This window comes from Lissotriton helveticus, chromosome 9 (genome assembly GCF_964261635.1).
Source record: "Lissotriton helveticus chromosome 9, aLisHel1.1, whole genome shotgun sequence".
Classification (NCBI taxonomy): Eukaryota; Metazoa; Chordata; class Amphibia; order Caudata; family Salamandridae; genus Lissotriton; species Lissotriton helveticus.
The window spans coordinates 437,437,332-437,458,382 of NC_136070.1; the positions used below are offsets into that span (position 1 = coordinate 437,437,332).

Genomic DNA, 21,051 nt, shown 5'->3' on the forward strand with positions numbered 1-21,051 from the left:
GCCTGGCTTACAATTTCAGGGTCTAAACCCGAAGTACAGGCTTCTATCTTAAACTTACCTTTTGATAAAGAGCATCTCTTTGATCCTGTTGTAGACACTTCCTTAGAGAAGATGAAGGACACAGACGTTGCAAAAACGATGTGAGCCTTACAGTCCCCATCCAATCTGGGTTCTTTTCGTCGCTCCTACAGAGGGGCTTAAAAAAACCATCTACAGATATCTCTACATCCTATAAAGGTAAGTCAGTCCTCTTAAATAGGTTACTTTTGAGGTGGATTTAGAGGCAATAATGGCAAGGGAAGAGTTAAGGGTTCCACACCCCGCACCTCACCCTCAACAAACAGTGACTTGCCTCCCCTTCCCTGATCATTCCACACCGGTCGGGGGGACGTGTCTCAATTCCTCCCCGTCTGGCATACAATACTTCAGACAGCTGGATTCTAGGAATCATCCAACCTGATTATTGCCTGGAGCTTACCAAAAATGCCCCAAACATTCCTCCACGTTCACACAAAATTACACTAGTATTTACACCTCAAACAAGAGCCTTGTTCACTCTTTTCTACAAAAAGGAGTTATAGAGCCCATACCATTACAATATCTAGCGTGTACTCCATATGCTGTCTCGTACCCAAAAATAACTGCTTTCTCAGGCCTATATTAGACTTCAGAAAGCTAAATCAATGTTCGAGGCATGTGGGCTGCTAAATTCATATCTATTGCATAGATTGCCGCCTAGTGTTGGGTACGGATGATTGCACATTGTTGTCCTGGAAGAGTCTTCGAAGTATCACGAGATAGGTGGCTCCTCCCCTGGACTACAGTGCGCATGGGCATCGACTCCATCCCCAGATTGTTTTTTTCCGCCATTGGGTTCTGATGTGGTTTCGACGTCTCCTTGTCGGAATCGAAAAAACTTACTTCTTTAAGGCCAAACGGCCTTCGTACGTCGGTATTCACGTGCGGTCTCGAGCTTCATCCGACTCTTCGGGTCGGAATTCTGCGGAGTCGAGTAACTCTTCGGACATCGAGGCCCTCTCGTCGCAGCAAGACACCGACAATCTTACCATGGAACGAAGTCCGTTCAAGTTCTGCCCCGTCTGTGGGTCCAAATACCCACATATCGACGTGCATCCAGTCTGTAACAAATGCCTCTCGCCGGACCACAACGATGACAACTGCATGGCCTGCTCAAAGTTCAGGTCAAAGAAAACGCTCAAGCTTCGGCGCGCGGCGCGCCTCGAGGCACGGCGAACGGCTCCGGCACCCGACGACATATTCGACGACCCCGCAGAAGAAGGCCGAAGCCATCATCTTCAGATTTCACCACCGTCGACTGAGGTTGAGGCCGATCCCGAAGAACACGTCGAAGGACAGAGCCAAGACCTTGAATACGTCTAGGTAGGGGACGACGAAGAAGTTTATGGGGCCGCGGAAGATAGCTCGGAGGAAGAGCTATGCCCCGAAAGTTACATGATTCAGCCGCAGGTCACGGGATCGCCACTCGGCCTTACCCATGACCCTGAACCGCTATCCCCGGCCCCGCCTTCTGGCCCGGCCACGGACACACCAGTGGAGACGCCATTGCGCGTATCGAAACCAAAACCTTCGGAATCGACGGCACCAAAGATGGCCGACGTCCCAACGAAACCTTCGGATTCGACGACACCTAAAATGGCCGACGTACCATCAAAAATGACAAAGCCTGCTCCCTCATCGACTCCGTCGCCCTCCGGCCCTCCGAAGTCTAAGAAAGCTGTCGAGTCGACAGCGCCGCAGAAAGTGGCCAAGGACCCGTCCTCTAAGAAGGTCGTCGAGCACGGTTACGCCGGCACAGGACCACGACCCGAAGTCCGGAGGCACTGCGCATCGGCACAAAGACACCAAATCTAAAGCAACGGCATCGGCGCCTAAGCCTACAACGGAGGCACGGACCGTTGCAGCCGAAGATTCGTCGGAGGCCACCTCGTCGCCACCGAGGTCCTCAGATAGTGGCGGACATGGGGCATCGGTTACCAAACCCTCCGCTTCATTCACAAAGCAGGTAACTGACTTCGACGTCGACAACTCACTCGCCGTCGGCTCCGAAACCGGTGGACGCACCTGCGAAGACTTCAACCAAGCTTCTCTACACTCTGCCGCCGAAGGTGGCACCGAAGGCATTTGCAACCAAATCGGTGCCGAAGATCACTGAAACGTCAACCTTCGACACAAAGTGGCCGATTGGATTGACATCAAGCCTCAGAAGAACACTCTGAGCATTACATCGATGCCGAAACCGGGAAATTGACCCTCTATAAACGAAAGATCACTTCCCAACCATTGGAATCCTATGTCATTCCACTGAAAAAGAAAAGGCCGGCACAGGACATTCCTGCCCTTGTTGAACCTATTCAGCCTCCACCAAGGAGGAGTCCATCACCTTCCCCCAACCAGTCAGGGGGAGAGGACGATAATCAGGATGAACAGTACAATTTCCCAGCTGACAATGACCCTGATGTACAACAGGACTCCTATGACGACACTGGTGACCAGGGAGGCCATCAGGTGGTACAGGACCCACAGGGTTTTGGTGCACGTACATCCCCAACTGAGGATTCAGCGGCATTTAATGCCTTGATAGAGCGGGCAGCTGCGAATCATGATGTGGACATGCATGCTGACCCGGTGGAAGAAGATTTTTTGTTTGACACTTTCTCTGTCTCAGAGAGAACAGTTAAGACACTTCCTATGCTAAAAGGTGTCCTTACGCATGCCCCAGAGATCTTTAAGGAACCTACCAGGGCGAGAGTGGTGAACCCACGTATCGAAAAGAAATACAGACCAGCACCTGGGGACCCTGCATATATTCGGGGACAGTTGCCTCTGGACTCGCTGGTGGTCGCCAATGCCCGCAAAAGGGCGAACTCCCAGACAACGGGTGAAGCTCCTCCCCCAGACAAGGAGTCGAAAGTGCTTGAGGCATCGGGCAAAAGGGTGGCTGCGCAGGCTGCCAATATCTGGCGTATTTCAAACACACAGGCACTATTGGCACGATATGATAGGGCGCATTACGACACCCTAGAACAGCTCCTTCAACACCCACCTGATCAGTTTAAGGAGGGAGCCGAAATGCTCATACAAGAGGGAAAGCTCATTTCAAACGCTGCAATAAAGTGTGCACTTGATGTGGCTGATACAGCGGCTAGGGCGATTAACACTAGCGTCATGTTAAGGCGACAAGCATGGCTTCGCATATCAGGCTTTAAACCTGACATTCAAACAACAATACTCAACCTGCCCGTTAATCCTGACAGACTGTTTGGCCCAGGTGTTGACACCACCCTCGAGAAAATTAAAAAGGACAATGAGACAGCTAAGTCCATGGGGGCGCTTCAGTCTCAACAGTTCAGGGGGATCACTTTTCGTCGCTCAGGTGCACGCGGTGTTACCAGAGGACACTTGGGTCAACAGACACAATTCACGAAAGGTGGCGCACAATCCTCGTACCCCAAACAGGGTAGAGGGGGTTACAGAGGTAATAGTGCCAAAGGCAGAGGAAACCACAACTCCCGTTCCTCTGCCGCCAACAAACAGTGACTCTCTGTCACTGCCCCCCCGACCATCCAACACCTGTCGGGGGGAGACTCCAGCAGTTCCTGCCAGTCTGGACATCATCACCACAGACAGGTGGGTAAGACAGCTTATCCAGTACGGTTATTGTTTGGAGTTGACCTCCACTCCACCCAACATTCCCCCATGACAACGTCCTATGTCTGCAGAGCACTTGCACTTATTGCAGCAGGAAGTAGTGGTGATGCTGCAAAAAGGCGCAATCGAGCTCGTACCAGTGGAGGAGGAAGGCACAGGGGTCTATTCCCTGTACTTCCTTATCACAAAGGACGGATCCCTCAGACCCATTCTGGATCTACGCCCCCTCAACCTGTATATACTGTCAGAACACTTTCACGTGCTTACACTGCAACAGATTCTTCCCCTGCTAAACCAAGGGGACTTCCTAGCAACCTTGGACCTCAAGGATGCTTATTTTCACATACCACTCCACCCATCCCACAGAAAATACCTCGGGTTCACCATCCACAACAGGCAACAGCATTATCAGTTCAAAGTCCTACCCTTCGGAGTGACCACTGCCCCCAGAGTGTTTACAAAGTGTCTGGCGACAGTTGCGGCGCACCTCAGGAGACAGAACATACATGTCTACCCTTACCTAGACGACTGGCTCGTACAAGCAAAGTCGGAACGGAAGTGCGCCGCAGACATGTCCCACACCATTCGCCTCCTTCACAGTCTGGGGTTCTCGCTGAACTACCCAAAGTCGCACCTTCAACCAGCCCATGTGCGGCAGTATCTGGGCGCAACAATAAATACCCTGACTGCTATGGCTCAGCCAAACCCGGTCAGGATCGACAACATTCAGTCGCTGATCCAGAGGTTCAGACCGCATCACTCACTACCAGCGAGAGTGTTCATGCAGTTGATAGGCATGATGGCCTCCTGCATCTTCATAGTCCTGCACGCAAGGTTGCATATGGGTCCGCTCCAAGAATGCTTGGCAAATCAGTGGACACAAGCTCGGGGACAACTGACAGACCTAGTGTTGGTGACCGGTCGGGCATACAACTCTCTGCATTGGTGGAATCCACACAACCTTTGCAAGGAACGACCGTTCCAAGAGCCTGTGCCACAGATTATCCTAACAACGGACGCATCTCTCCAAGGGTGGGGAGCTCATGTGCTCACCTACACGGTGCAGGGACTGTGGACAACTCAGCAACAGAAGTTGCACATCAACTACCTGGAATTGATGGCAATCTTCATGGCGCTCAAGTCCTTCAAAGTACATCTGTGCAACAAGGTTGTGTTGATCCGGACGGACAACATGACAGCCATGTACTACATCCAGAAGCAGGGAGGTACTCACTCGCCGCAGCTGTCTCATCTGGCTCAGAGCATGTGGAAGTGGGCCATTCAGAGGAACATTTTCCTCATGGCAGAACACCTCCCGGGCAAGGACAATCAGATGGCGGATCTGCTCAGCAGATACAGCCATCAAATGCACGAGTGGGAGATACATCCATCAGTACTCCACCCGTACTTCCAACGGTGGGGTCATCCACAGATAGACCTCTTTGCCACAAGGGAAAACGCAAAATGCCAAAGCTTTGCCGCCAGGTTCCCTCACCCAGAATCGCAAGGGAATGCGATATGGATGAACTGGTCAGGCAGATTTGCGTACGCTTTTCCCCCAGCGCCTCTCATTCCGCTGGTGGCAAGAAAGCTAAAGCAACACTCGATGACGCTCATCCTGGTTGCTCCAACGTGGGCACGCCAACCATGGTACACCACGTTTCTAGAACTTTCCGTGGTACCGCATCAAAGGCTGCATCTCTCTCCAAGCCTCTTGACGCAGAGCCATGGCGACATTCAGCATCCAGATCCGCAACAGCTCAACCTGGCGATCTGGCTCCTAAGGTCCTAGAGTTTGGCTACCTCAACCTGCCTCCTGAATGCATGGATATCATACGAGAGGCGAGAAAGCCCACTACCAGAGCTTGCTATGCAGCAAAAGCGGTTTGTCATTTACTGTACAGAACACAATATCAACCCGCTGAATGCATCCATTCCTAACATCATCTGCTATTTGTTACATCTTTACAAATGCAATCTAGCGTACGCTTCCATTCGGATACACTTATCCGCCATAGCGGCTTATCTCCAGAACAGGCAGCATCTCTCTGTTTTCAGGGTGCCTGCCATTAAAGCCTTCCTGGAGGGACTGAAACGAGTCATTCCTCCGAGAACACCACCAGCTCCAGTGTGGAACCTCAATGTGGTCCTCACTAGGCTGATGGGCCCACCTTTTGAGCCACTGCACTCCTGCGAAATTCAGATCCTGACATGGAAAGTGGCTTTTCTCATTGCTATTACATCGCTCAGGCGTGTTAGTGAGCTGCAAGCGCTCACAATCCAGGAGCCATTCATACAAATTCATTCAAACAGGGTAGTACTACGCACTAACCCCAAATTCCTTCCGAAAGTGGTGTCACAGTTTCATATCAACCAAACTATGGACCTGCCCGCATTCTTTCAAAACCCACAAACAGTAGCGGAAGAATGCTCCATACATTGGACGTTAGGAGGGCGTTGATGTACTACATTGACAGAACACAACACTTTAGGAAAACGCAACAACTTTTTGTTGCCTTCTCAGCACAGCACAAAGGCAACCCTATTTCCAAAGCAGGAATAGCCAGATGGATTGTTAAGTGCATTCAAATCTGTTATCAAAAAGCTAAAAGTACTTTAACAATACCCCCAAGGGCGCACTGCACATGCAAGTTGGGGGCCTCCATGGCCTTCCTGGGGAACATTCCTTTGGAAGACATTTGTAGAGCAGCCACGTGGTCTACACCGCACACATATACCAAACATTACTGTGACGATGTGCATTCCAAGCAGCTGTAGGACAGGCTGTTCTCAAGACACACTTTCAGACTTCTGCAGCTGGCGCGGGCAACCGCCGTTAATAGAGGGACTGCTATGTATTCTATGCAATAGATATGAATTTAGCAGCCCACATGCCTCGAACTGAATATGCTACTTACCAGTATGCATCTGTTCTTGGCATGTAGGGCTGCTAACATTCATATCGCCCACCCTCCTCCCCGGTGCCCGTAGCGGCTGCAGATACTCTCTTGCATTCAATCATTAGCATGGACATCCTTTACACTATTTCACTCCATCTCTGCCACAATGGCTAAAAACAATCTGGGGATGGAGTCGATGCCCATGCGCACTGTAGTCCAAGGGAGGAGCCACCTATCTCGTGATACTTCGAAGACTCTTCCAGGACAACAATGTGCAATCATCCGGACCCAACACTAGGCGGCGATCTATGCAATAGATATGAATGTTAGCAGCCCTACATGCCAAGAACGGATGCATACTGGTAAGTAGCATATTCAATATTCAATTAGATCCCCTTCATGTGGTCGCGCTTGAAGTGCTCCCACAGTAATGCGCCCTTATTAGACATAAAAGGACGCATATTGCAGTTCATCCCGCTCATCTCAAATCTCAGGTTTGTGGTAGCGGGATACGACTACCCGTTCGAAGTGCTTCCATTCAGAGTCACCACTGCTCCCAGAGTATTCACTAAATGCCTGGCATTTGTCGCTGCTCACCTGCGAAGACCGCATATTCATGTCTTCCCATACTTTGACTGGCTCATAAAAGCCAGCTCTTACCCAAAGTGTCACCAGCGCACTCTAATAGCACTGCAATTACTGCATGAAGTTTCTTCTCCAACACACAAACCTATTTGGGAGCCATTCTCAATACTCAAAAGCTCTAGCAAGTTCCATTGCAGCCAGAATCTGCAATATTCAGGGTGTGTGTGTGTGTGTGTGTGTGTGTGTGTGTGTGTGTGTGTTGTGTGTGTGTGTGTGTGTGTGTGTGTGTGTGTGTGTGTGTGTGTGTGTGTGTGTGTGTATATATATATATATATATATATATATATATATATATATATATATATATATATATATATAATTTTCACAGTTTCAGCTCGAGTATACATGCAGCTGCTGGGAATGATAACTTCTTGCATCATGATAATTCCTCATGCAAGACTTCAAATGCATCCCCTTCAAGAATGCTTAGCACGTCCGTGGAATCAGTCTTGGTCAATTGTCTGATCTAGAGTTGGTAGACTGCCGCACTCCTCGCTCTCTACAGTGGTGGAACCCACAACGTATCCAAAGAGCGGTCCTTTATTGACCCAGTTCCACAGACGGTGCTAACAGCAGACCCGTCGCTTATGGTTGGGGGGCTCTAATCCAAACTTGCGCAGTTCAAGGTTTTTAGAGTCCGAAGCAAAAGCAACTTAGAGCTGCCAGCAGTATTTCTAGCTCTCAAAGCCTTCCAGACTCCCCTTGCAGGCAAAGCTGTACTAGTCTGCACCAACATGACAGCTGTGTATTACATACAGAAATACTGGAAGGGGGGGGGGACTCACTCTCCAGCTGTCATGCCTTGCACAAGCCATTTGAAGGTGGGCCATACATCAACATTTTTCTCCTGGCAGAACACCCCCAGGACTAAACCATCAAATCGCAGACCTTCTCAGCATGTAGAGACTACCGATTCACAAGTGGGAACTGCACCCTCAAGTTCTCCCATTCTTTCGACTCCAGGTATCCACACCCATAGTCCAAAGGCAATACACTATATGGATGAATTGTTCAGGGATATTTGCCTACGCTTTTCCACCTCTCCCATTCGTTCCAGTAGTGGTTCGGAAGCTCAGACAAACATCCCTCACACTAATCTTAGTAGCTCCCACATGGGCCAGTCAACCTTGAATCACTACCCTGTTGGAGCTCTCAGTATTTCCTCATCAAAACCTACATCTCGCACCGCCATGGAGACGTAAGACCTCCAGATCCCAAAGAACTCAACCTAGCGATCTGGCACTTGAAGCCTTAGTTTGGTTATCTCAACCTTCCACCAGACTGTATGCACATCATTAAGGATGCCAGAAGGCCTACTACAAGGGCTTGCTACGCAGCTAAATGGAAGTGGTTATATATTGTAATAACCATATCCACCCATTAGATGCTTCCATTCAAAATATCATTTACTTACTACACTTGCAGCAGTCTGCATTGGCTTACACATCCAAACGCCTGCATCTCGCTGCAATAGCTGCATACCTTCAAAATAGACACAATCTGTCACTTTTCAGAGTACCTGTTAAGGCTTTTATGGAAGGACGTAAGTTATTCCACCAAGACTTCCACCTGCTCCAGTGTGGAATCTTAACATTGTCCTTACCAGACTAAGGGGTCCACCCTTCGAGCCATGTGAACTGCAATTTCTCACTTGGAAAGTTGCTTTCCTCATTGCTATTACATCACTGAGCACTTGGAGAGTGGGTGAGCTTCAGGCACTTACCGTAGAGTAACCATTTTTCCAACTTCACAAAGAGGTTATTCGCGCTAACCCCAAGTCCTACCCGAAGTGTTATCTGCCTTTCACATCAATCTGAGTTGCTTGTTATTTCCTCAACCAGATTCAGTGGCTGAACGGACTATACACACCTTAGATGTTAGACGAGCCTTAATGTATTACATAGAGATAACAAAACCAGTTTGTCAAACTAAACCACTTTGGCTTTTGTTCCACCACACAAAGGCAATCCTGTTTCTAAATTGGATATTGCTCGGATTGTTAAATGTGTCCAAACATGTTCTGGAAAAGCAAAGCAGACTTTACCAGTACCCCCTAGAGGGCATTCCACCTGCAAACTAGGTGCTACTATGGTTTTCTTAGGAAACCTCCTCATAGCCGACATCTGTAAAGCGGCAACATGGTCTACACCGCACATTTTCACCAAGCACTATTGTGTAGATGTGTTAGCGAGACAACTAGCTAATGTAGGCCAGGCAGTACTTAAAACACTTTTTCAGACAACTGCAAGAGCTACAGGTTAGCTACCGCTTTGGGAGAATACTGCTGTATAGTTTATGCAGAGCATGTGATCTACAGCTCACACGCCTCGAACAGATAATGTTACTTACCCAGTGAGTATCCACTCTTGGCATGTACAGCTGTAGATTCACATGCGCCCACCTGCCTCCCCGGGTAACTATACCTGTTGCAGTTCTTCTTACATACATACGCATGGACATCTCTATTCTACCTTTACTAACTCGTTCTCACCCTCTGCGGGAAAGCAATCTAACAATGGAGTAGACTGGAGTCTCCTTCGGAAAAATAACTTGCAAACATCCAGACCCAACTCTAGATGGCAGAAGTATGCCGGCCAAGCATGTGATTCTAAAGCTCTACATGCCACAGGGTAAGAAACATTATCCTTTTCAAACTGCTAACTTTTTAGTACACTTTATTTTCAACGCAATCACTAATATTGTTTTCAGACTTCAGCATGTATTTGCATTTAGTCTGAGCATTCTGGAAGCATTACAAGCTGGTTCAAATGATATTTGTAACAGGTGCACATATTTATAGACTGAAACCGCGGTCACTGAGGCAAGCTGAACTCTTTTCCTCTTCCTAGGGCAATCCTCCCTTTTAGGAAAGGTGTTGTATTAATGAACCATTTATAGACATTTGAACAACAAATGTTTCTGATCTTGTGAAAGTTCTGATCCTTTTTCATAGACTGCGTAATGTTATGTAAACTGGTAGCCAAAAGGTTTGTACTAGAATAGTTGGGGTGCACTTAAGTAATAAATGTGAAAACCAGTTGATCTCCAAACAATGCTGTGAGTGGGAATTCGACACTCCAGAGTTCAGTGCTTACGAATTTGCGTATTTCCCTGGGGAAGAGTTAGGATTCTAGATAAGCAACCTAATTTACAGCATAACTTTCTCATTTCACAAAAGAATGTTGGTCTAGCTAGAATCTTTCTAGATTAAAATGCTGTCAGAACGTGCTACATAATTTGCCTTTTTTGCTGCAAGCTAGTGGTCCTCGTAGTAAAGATCTGCAAAGTAGTTTAATGGCCATCATAAAAGCCATATGTTCGAGGCATGTGGGCTGCTGAATTCATATCTTAGCATAGATCGCCGCATAGTGTTGGCTCCGGATGTTTGCACCTTGTTGTCTTGGAAGAGTCTTTGCAGTATCACGAGATACCCTGGACTACAGTGCGCATGGGCATTCTCTCCATCAGATTGTTTTTTTTCTGCCATTGGGTTCAGATGCTATTCCTCTAATCCAACTTCGGAACCGAAACTTTGTAACTTTCTACGGCCAAAAGGCCATCTACCTCGACGGTATTCTCGTTCGGTACCCCTTGACTCGATCAAACTTTCTACTTCGATCCGGTCGTCGACGCGGGCCGTTGGGCCTTTTCGACGCCACGTGGGCCTGCTGTCGATGGAAAGGAGCCCTTTTAAAAGGTGCCCACAATTCCAAATTCCCACATACAGTATGCAACAAGTGCTTATCTCCCGAGCAAAACTAAGAATTGTCCAGCGTGTGCTCAGTTCTGATCGAAGAAAACTATCCGGAACCGACGGGCCGCTCGGCAAGCACTGGAACCGGAGAACATTTTCAATGACCTCGACCTCCCAGAAGCGGCGGACTCCGATATCGAAATAGTCACCGTAGAGAACCAGTCTGACTCCGATGACCAGATCACACGGGGCAAAAAGTTAGTGCCGAGCCCCCAACCCCGCTTATACCCAAAGACAAGGCTCCGGTCGAAGCATCTTAGCCGAGATCGACAAACTCCTTCAGAGACCCCGGCTCGGCTCCGAAGGCCAAACCCAAGCCTTCTGATACCCCGGGACCGAGCAACACTTCTCAAAAAGGTCGTCGAACCGAAAAGGGTTGTCGAGCCAAAAGCCATCGAGCCGAAAAAGGGCCTTGAACCAAAGAAAAGAACAGTCGACCCGAAAATGGCCGTCGAGCCCAAAAAGAGTGTGGATCCACAAAAACAGGATCACACTAAAAAGCCTGTCGACCCGAACAAAGCCGTCGACTCGACAAAACCTACTCAAAGGGTCGTTGAGCACAAAAAACACGCCCAACCATCAAATTTTATCGAACCGAAGAAACAAGTCGATCCAAAAAAGGTAGTCGAACCAAAGGTCGCCGGACCAAAAAAGGCAGTGTGAGAAGTTGGCCTGATATGCAGTGCTCACTATTCTAGTGATCACTAGGTATCAGTCCAAACAACCCTTATTGATTAGTTGTAAGTCAACCTTATAGACCAGCTATCCTAGTAGCATGGATACGAGCAGTCTAAGGCTAAGACTCTAGAGGGCGTGTTAAGCCAGCTGTTTTACCATCACATTACCCCTTGAACACCAAGTGAAAGGACACCACACAAGTTGTTAAGAAAATAAACAGATATTTTATTTATAACAAGACTACCCTGAACTTTTTATGAGTCAGGGAGCTAAGCACACAACAAAACTCTTACGAAAATACTTTAAGTCGCACAATTTACACAAATGCCCTAGGGGCACGAAAAACCATATACTCAGTAAGTGGAATGCGAACTTGCTAGCAGGTAAGTAATACTTTTCTAGACTCCGGAATCGCTAGACCTACAATCCTAAACACTGGGAATAGATGCAGGAGGCCTGTGGACGTCGTGTGCAGAGTGGGAAATCTCACGCGTAAGGCGGAAAAAAGTCTATGGAGGCTAGCAGTTGCAAAGTTACTGTTCTCGGGCGAACCCGGCTAGGTGGGTCGAAAACGGGAGTGGATCCGAACACTTAGGGTGTTGGACTACGCTGGAGCACCGGAGTACTCAGTTTACCTAGCCCAGGGGCTGCGGCTGCATAGGGTTGAAGTTGCGTCGGAAACCCACGTTGAAGAACCAGGAGCCTGAAGAAAAGTTGCTGGCAGGCGGCCAGTGAAGAAAGTTTGTGGAGATCCAAGCCTGGATCAGGGAAGAAGAAACCTGCAAGCAGAGGGGACCAAGTTCTGAATCACTAGCCAGTGATTTAGGTGGGCACCAGGATGGCACCGGACGAAGTCACCTCAGCCAGGTGAGTGGGCGCTGCTGGGCTCTGCAGTCTCTCGGACGAGGAGGCGTTGTCGGCGACCAGGATGGAGGTGCGAGCTGTCCCACGAAGGTACTTGCTGTCGACGTCGCTGGACCCAGGATTGGGGCAACAAGTCTTGGCAAATGCAAGGCACACGCGGTGGACCTAAAATGGCGTCTTGAGTGGACCAGGAGGGTCCAAGGTGCTTCTCTGAAGTAGGGAAGCAAGGGCCAGTCTGGAGCAACCAGACCAGCAGTCTTTGTCGTTGTGGAGCGTCGTAAAAGGGCCGCTAGCCAACAGTCAAGTGACCGGGACAACGCGGTGAGCAGCAAAAAGCAGAAGGGCCCCACGCAGATCTCGTGGATACAGGGGGGCTGAACTTCGGTGCTGGAGCTGCTCAGGGTCGGGGCTTCTCTCACCCCAAAGCACTCGGTCGAGGGTCACTCGGTGGTCGTGCTGGACAAGCGTCGTGCAGTTCTGAAGATGGCCGGTCCCTCGGTCTCGTCGCACCCACGGATCACAGCTGGGCTGATGATGTAGGTTGAGGTCAGAGGTGCCAGGGAAGCCGGTTCTCGTCGTGCTGGAGCAGTCTTGATCCGAAGGAGAGACTGGCAACAAACCGCGATGCTTGGTTGGTGCCTGCTGCTGCAGGGTGACTACTCCTTAGTCACAAGGGAGAAAATCTTGAGAAGAGTCTTGAGTTCTTCGTGTAGAAGGTCGGTTCAGGATTCAAAGATTGATCTAATCTGGAAGGGGGCCTGCTCCTACCTTTATCCTGAAAAAGGGGGCTGGCACGCGGCTAAGTCCTGCCCTATGGGTGGGACCAGGAGGGGGGTGGTTACACCCCTCTCCTTTGGCGGGCTTTCCCCAGCTCAGGGTCTGGTGTGCCCCTGGAACTGGTTCAAGCCGGCCTATGCACAGTGAGCACCGGGGTGCCACTTGCAGTCACCTTCCTCTAAAGCCCTGCCTACCTAGAATACACAAAACCCTGTCTGGGACGGTGCTGGCACCGCCCCTGGCAGGAAACCCTTTGTCCTTGCCTCCTGCTCTGGGAGGACTCCCAGCAGCAGGAGGGCAGACTTGTGTCTCGGTGGCAGCATCCATTTTGTGGAGCTAAGGCTCTGTCTGACTTTAACCGGGGTTATAGGTTACATACATGTCGTGGCCCTCTAGAAGGGTGGAATGCTAACCCCGTCGCCAGACTTGGCGAGGGGTTAGTATTCCAATTCGTATGACACCTTACTCGACATGTTTTGATAAAGCGATACCAGAGTTGGCATATAACCGTGAGGATTATAATGCACATAAGAGTATATGGTATGCGATATCATGGAAACGGCTAAGGGATAGAACCCGAAAGCCGCAGACAGGCTCAGCTCATGCCAGAGCACCATCTCACACGATTCCAAGCACTCTGCCTTCAGGATTGTCAAGGCCTGCCATAGGAGTGACTGATAGGAGATCTGTGTGTCCATTTAGGGTTAGATATAGGAATACTATATCTAAAGCAAAGGGTGATTACACCACCTTGCCCCAGCTGTCAAGCAGCCAGTTGTGTCTGTTTGGTTAGTCAGCCCAGGGGTGGCATAATGCATGCTGCAGCCCCTGGGAGACTTCTGGGTGCACCTCAGCCCTGGGTACAGGGACTCAGAGAGGGCCCAGTGCCAATTCAGTACCTGGGTCCAATTTGGAATAGAAAGAACAGCTAGGCTGTGGGTCTGATTAGCAGGCCCACAGCCAGGGAAGTCGTAAACCAGTGAAGCAAAAAGCAAAATATCTGGGTGATCATAGGATTGCAGACCCTACTCTCCTACAGGCAGTACAACCCACAAAACACGTCTAAGAACAAGTCGTCGACTCAAACAGCAGTCGAGCCGAAAAAAGCTCCACAGCCAAAGGCCCTCGAGCCAAAGACTCACCACAAACAAGTGACTAAGCCAAAACCATCGGCTCCTAAACCACGGACAGTTGAGGAAGAACTTTACCATCCAGATCCAGTGAGCAACTGTATATAGACCCTGACACAGGACACGGTACAGTTTACCACAGGAAAAAGAGACCATTGGACACTGATACTCCTTCACCTATTCCTCAGAAGAAAAAAAGACTTTGAAACATCTCCTTCAAGGCCTTTTACTCCTCCTCCTTTCTTCCCTAACATGCCTTTTGTGCCTTACTCCTACACATTCAGGCTATAATGAGGCAGACAACATAAGGGAAAATCCTCAGGATAATTTCGGAGAACCGGAGGATCACAATGTACAGGATGACACATGGGATAACCAGATGATCCTTATGATACATATGAACCACAGCCCATCCCGGACACCTCCCCATACCCTACAAAGCCGTCGCCTACTGACAAAACTATTGTCTTTAACCAGTTGCTAAATAGGGCAGCGAAATACCATGGTGTAGACATGCACACTGACCCAATAGACGAAGATTTTCTATTTGACACTTTTCCTACTTCTGAAAAAGTGTAAGGACACTTCCTATGTTAAAAGGGGTACTAAAACACGCGCCAGACGTATTCAAACACTCGGCCAGAGCACGTGTACTCAATCCCAGAATTGAGAAAGTATAAATCGGCCCCTACAGACCCTTCTTATATTAAGTCCCAGTTGCCTTTAGACTCACTGATTGTGGCAAACGCTCACAAGAGAGCTAATTCATAAACAGGGCATGCGCCCCCGCCCCCCACTCTTGACAAAGAGTCAAAGATATTGGAAGCCTCAGGCAAGAGTAGCCTCACAGGCAGCAAATTCCTGGAGGATTGCAAACACACAAGCTCTATTAGCACGCTACGATAGAGCACTTTATGACCAACTTGAAGGTTTGCTACAACACCTTCCAGAACCTTTTAAAGCTAGAGCTAACGACCTCATACAGGAAGGCAAATTTATAACTAACGTTTCCATTAAATGTGCGCTTGACGCAGCTGACACGGCAGCCAGGTCCATTAATACTAGCGTATTACTACGCCGGCACGCATGGCTACGCATCTCCGGCTTTAAAAACAAAGTGCAATCCACTTTCCTCAATCAACCAGTTAACCAAGATTTCCTGTTTGGCCCTGCAGTTGATACCATCCTGGAAAAAATAAAAAAAGATTCTGAAACTGCGAAGTCTATGGGCGCACTTCAGTTTCAGCAACCCAGAGTTCCTTTGTCACTCCACTTTCAGAGGCTCAGGGAGAGGCAACACATCACAAACTTCTTCAACATGCAAAAGTAACACCCAGAGTACCTTTAATAAAGGGTCAAACAGGGAGTTATAGAGACAATGATAACAAAGGCAGAGGCCCAGCGGCAACAACACCAGAGCCTCCACCACCACCAAACAGTGACTTGCTCACACTCCCTCCAGACCACTCCACACCAGTCGGAGGCAGTCTAAAACCATTCCTACCAGTCTGGAACGCAATTACCACAGACAGGTGGGTGAGACAAAATGTCCAGTATGGTTACTGCCTGGAACTCTTCCACTCCACCCAACATACCACCCAAACACCGTCCTATGTCCAAAGAACACATCATACTGTTACAACAAGAGGTCACATCCATGCTACACAAAGGAGCAATAGAGCCAGTCCCCTTTCACCACCAAGGAACAGGAGTATATTCTCTATACTTCCTAATTCCCAAAAAAGATGGATCCCTCAGACCCATACTAAACCTCAGACCTCTGAACCAATACATACACTCAGAGCATTTCCATATGATTACTCTACAACAAGTCCTCCTGTTACTCCAGCAAGGCAACTTCCTTGCTACATTAGACCTCAAAGATGCATATTTTCACATATCTATACATCCAGCTCACAGGAAATATCTCCGGTTCACAATAGGTCAACATTACCAATTCAAAGTGCTCCCCTTCGGGGTAACTACAGCACCACGGGTGTTCACAAAATGCCTAGCAGTAGTAGCAGCACACCTCAGAAGGCAACACATCCACGTGTTTCCATACCTAGATGATTGGCTCATAAAGGCCAAATCATACGCACAGTGTGCAAGCCATACGTCTCAGACAATCCAGCTGTTGCACAGTCTGGGTTTTTCCATAAATTACCTAAAGTCACACCTACAGCCCTCCCACATACAACAATATCTGGGAGCTACAATAAATACCTCAGTGGCAAAGGCATATCCAAATCTAGCCAGGATAGCCAGCATACAAACTCATTCAAAAGTTTCAGCCACAGTAGTTCCTCATCAAAGACTGCGCCTCTCGCCACATCTTTTAACTCTGAACCATGGAGAAATCAGGCACCCAGATCCCAATCAAATTAACCTAGCGATCTGGCTCCTGAAGTCTTCGAGTTCGGATACCTTAACTTGCCTCCAGATTGCATAAACATTATCAAGGAGGTAAGGCGCCCAACTACTAGATCATGATATGCAGCTAAATGGAAAAGATTTGCAATTTATTGCAATAATAACCAAATCAATCCATTGGATGCTTCCATCCAAAACATTATCTGTTACCGGTTACATCTTCAAAGATGCAATCTAGCATACTCTTCCATAAGGCTACATCTTGCTGCTATAGCAGCATGTCTCCAAAACAGACAACACATGTCCCTGTTCAGAATACCACCGATCGAAGCTTTTATGGAAGGACTTAAAAGGATAATCCCTCCAAAGCATCCACCTTCACCAGTCTGGAACTTAAACATAGTACTTACCAGACTTATGGGACCTCCCTTTGAACCACTGCATTCATGTGAATTACAATTCTTAACATGGAAGGTGGCATTCTTGATTGCCATTACCTCCCTCAGGCGAGTGAGTTACAGGCACTAACCATTCAAGAACCTTTCATGCAAATACATAGCAATAAGGTAGTACTTCGTACTAACCCTAAGTTCATGCCAAAGGTTATATCCACTTTCCATATCAATCGGTCAATAGAATTGCCAGTTTTCTTCTAAAACCCGCAGTCAGTGGCTGAAAGAGCCCTACACACACTAGATGTAAGAAGAGCTTTGCTGTATTATGTTGACAGGACTAAATCATTCAGGAAAGCAAAGCAACTGTTTGTTGCTTTTTCTCCACAACATAAAGGTAATCCCATTTCAAAATCAGGAATAGCCAGATGGATAGTTAAATGCATTCAAATATGCTATAAAAAAGCTAAGCGCACTTTTAACAGTTCCCCAAAAAGCCCACTCTACGCGTAAAATGGGGGCATCCATGGCTTTCCTAGGAAATATTCCCTTATAAGACGTATGTAGGGCAGCTACATGGTCTACCATACACACTTTCACTAAACACTACTGTGTCGATGTGCAAACAAAGCAGCAAGCTGCTGTAGGCCAGGCTGTCCTTAAAACCTTTTCAAACTGCTGGGGCAGGTGACCACCACTAGGGGAGATGCTGCTATACAGTCTATGCTAAGATATGAATTGAGCAGCCCACATGCCTCGAACGGAAAATGCTACTTACCAGTATGCATCTGTTCTTGGCATGTAGGGCTGCTGACATTCATATCGCTCCCCGGTGCCTGTCACAGCTGCAGTAATCTTTCTACATACACTACATGGTCATTCTTACTTTTCTATACTCCATCTTTGCCACAATGGCGAAAAACAATCTGATGGAGAGAATGCCCATGCGCACTGTAGTCCAGGGGAGGAGTCACCTATCTCGTGATACTTCGAAGACTCTTCCAAGACAACAAGGTGCAAACATCCGGACCCAACACTAGGCGGCGATCTATGCTAAGAAATGAATGTCAGCAGCTCTACATGCCAAGAACAAATGCATACTGGTAAGTAGCATTTTCCTTCAAAGGGAACCATAAAATGTTGCTATTTCAGTTTGGCTTTTATTGCACGAAATGATAATTCACAGCAGAGTATAGATAATTATATATGTATATATTACAAAAATAATTTTCTTATATGACCCAAGGCATGTTTATGACTTGTCAAATTCTAGAATAAATAATCTTAAATGTCTCCACTTTTAGCCGTCAAAAAAATATGTCTCCAAGGAACTCGCCAAAGAGATTCGTGTCAAAGCTGAGCCCTTCATTAAGTGGTTGAAAGAAGCAGAAGAGGAGTCCTCTGGCAATGACGATGAAGATGATGAAAACATTGAGGTACATACGTGAAAATTACTAACTGTTGTGCATCTTGGGGTTGGAAACAGTTGAGTCCCTCTGTGCCTTAGTGGTCTCAAACTTTTTAATGAAATGGACATGGTCCTCTGTTATGTCATCAATGAACGGGGATAACTCCAGATGCATAAATGTCCAAGGATTATGAAGACATGTGGCAATTCTAAAAAGAAGCTTCCCTTCACAGCGGTGCCTGAACTTGTTGAATTCTTCCTTGCTGCAGATTTTCTTTTTTTTTTTTTTTTTTTTTTTTAGCGTTCTATGAACAACATAACAAATGCCATATTTTCTACAGATTTACTCTCAATTTACACCCTCACTTCTACAGTTGTCTAATTGCACTTGGCAAATGAATGCTACAATTGTCTAGTATTATCCCTTTACTGATTGGGTCTACTTGCACAAAGTATCTGCCCTACCTTTTTACTGGTCACAATCTGCATTATTCCAGGGGATACTAATCAATAGTAATCGCTGAATAGTCCCGCCACGCCGGGGTCCCGGAGCAATAGCCAATAATATGTATGTATGTATATGTTTCTCTTCCAGGGGATCCTCATCAATAGTCATAAGCATTAGAATATTCCCGCCCATGCGCGGGGATATTCTAATGCTTATGACTTTGATGAGGATACCCCTGGAAGAGAACTAGGATTACAGGTAAGTAACTAATCCATTTCTGTCTGTCTCTGATGCAGCCGCCTGAAAACATTCGGCTCCAAAACTGCCATTGCATGTAAAACTTTTATATTTGACCAAATAAAGACCTACAAGTCACCATATATGAAATGTGTAAAGAAGCAAACTGCCCAGAGTTTCTTTGAAACGTACAACCTTTATTTTCAAAGGTAAAAACAGGCAGGATCATATAGACAGATTTAGCCTAGACAGGCTGCATAGAAAACAATTTGATAAATTGGCGCTGTGCCTTTAAGACCTCCAGGAACCCAAAGGCTCATGAATCTTTAGCTCTCGCTCTGCCTTTAAATCGGATTTCTGCAAATTCGAAACCTGTTGCATTCAGCAGTTGGGGTAGAAGTATTTCGCTGAATTAAACCCTTTAGTTGAAGGCTTACAATATCGAGGACCATTTTCGATTGTCTTCAGCTTTTAAACACCATTGTTCAAAATTCTCTGTAAACAGCTAAAGGTACAGTTTTTCAAGAGTCGAAATGGAAAAGTTGGCTGTGGCACAATGCCTTACCATCAGGTTGTTCACATTTGTGAGACACCACGATCCTGCTTTCCCCATATAAATAATTTTTCAACAATGGAGACCCAAAGATCACTGGGGTAATACCTAACAATTAAACAGACTGATCCCTAGTAACAATACTTTAGATGCAAAGAACCAAATGACGAATAAAACTTGTTCAAAGGAGTTTATGAAAACATTTCAATACACAACGGCGGTGTGAACGTGCATAATAAAGGTGCTCAGTATAGGTGAAAGTCGATCAATCGTGTATAATCATTCATGAACAGCCCGATCTGTTACACTAAGTTCTCAACAATCTTGTAGGGTCTGTGTTTTTATTGTAGGAAGCTTGCATTTTATGTAGTAGTGCCAATGTAAGGGCACACTATGCAAAAAGTCCAGAAGGCCCATATTGGTTTACAGGGCTTACTTTATTAATTCCAAGTACTCGAATTGTGGTAGTGTTCTCAAGCACCTTAGGCTTATTGGAGTGTTAAGCATTTATTGTACACAGTCAATTTATGAGACCTGCACTCCGACAAGTCCGAGACCAGTTTAGAAACATAAGATTTTTATATGGATTTAGACACCAAAATCTTTGGAATACGGAAAGTACTTTTGGAGTTATCTAATTTACAAGAATGCAGTAAAAAATGCTCAAACTGCAGTTTTTCAGGTATAAACCTAGAACGTGGTAATGTTATCCTATGGGAGGATAACTTACACAGCAAGCATACTTGCAAACTATGTACCAAGGTGCCCTTCAGGACTTGGGGTGCTTATGGACCAAGGTCCAAAGATTGACCAGCAGTTTGGGTTTACCTGCTAAGTCGAGGGGCAGGCCAGGATGGTAGCCTCTAGCGCTGCACTGATCTAGAGCAATACTAATTGTATTTTTTATTTTATGAGCAGTCAAAATGCAAACAAATTAATGTTCGAGGCATGTGAGCTGTAGATCACATGCTGTGCTTAGCCTGCCATCTAGTGTTTAGGTCTGGATGTTTGCGCTTTGTTTTTGTTCAAAGAAGTCTTTTTTCAGTCATGAGGTAGGTGATTCATACTTTCGGTGATAGTGGGCATGGGCATCGCCTCCATTGTTAAATAGTTTTTTCCCGCCATCTGGTTTGGATCTGAATTGTTGCGCTCCGGTTCGGCACTGTTACTCGTGTTCCCTTAGCGCAATCCACTACCCTCCA

General features: G+C 47.1%; 1 protein-coding gene across 2 annotated transcripts in view; it reads left to right on the forward strand.

Moving 5' to 3' along the window:
- EIF5 (eukaryotic translation initiation factor 5) overlaps positions 1-21,051 on the forward strand; it is a 121,185-nt gene that overhangs the window by 82,081 nt on the left and 18,053 nt on the right. For both annotated transcript variants that reach the window (XM_078660237.1, XM_078660238.1), the window contains one exon: positions 18,508-18,639. In XM_078660237.1, coding sequence (XP_078516363.1) covers positions 18,508-18,639 — 132 coding nt within the window. The remainder of the gene's footprint in view (positions 1-18,507; positions 18,640-21,051) is intronic.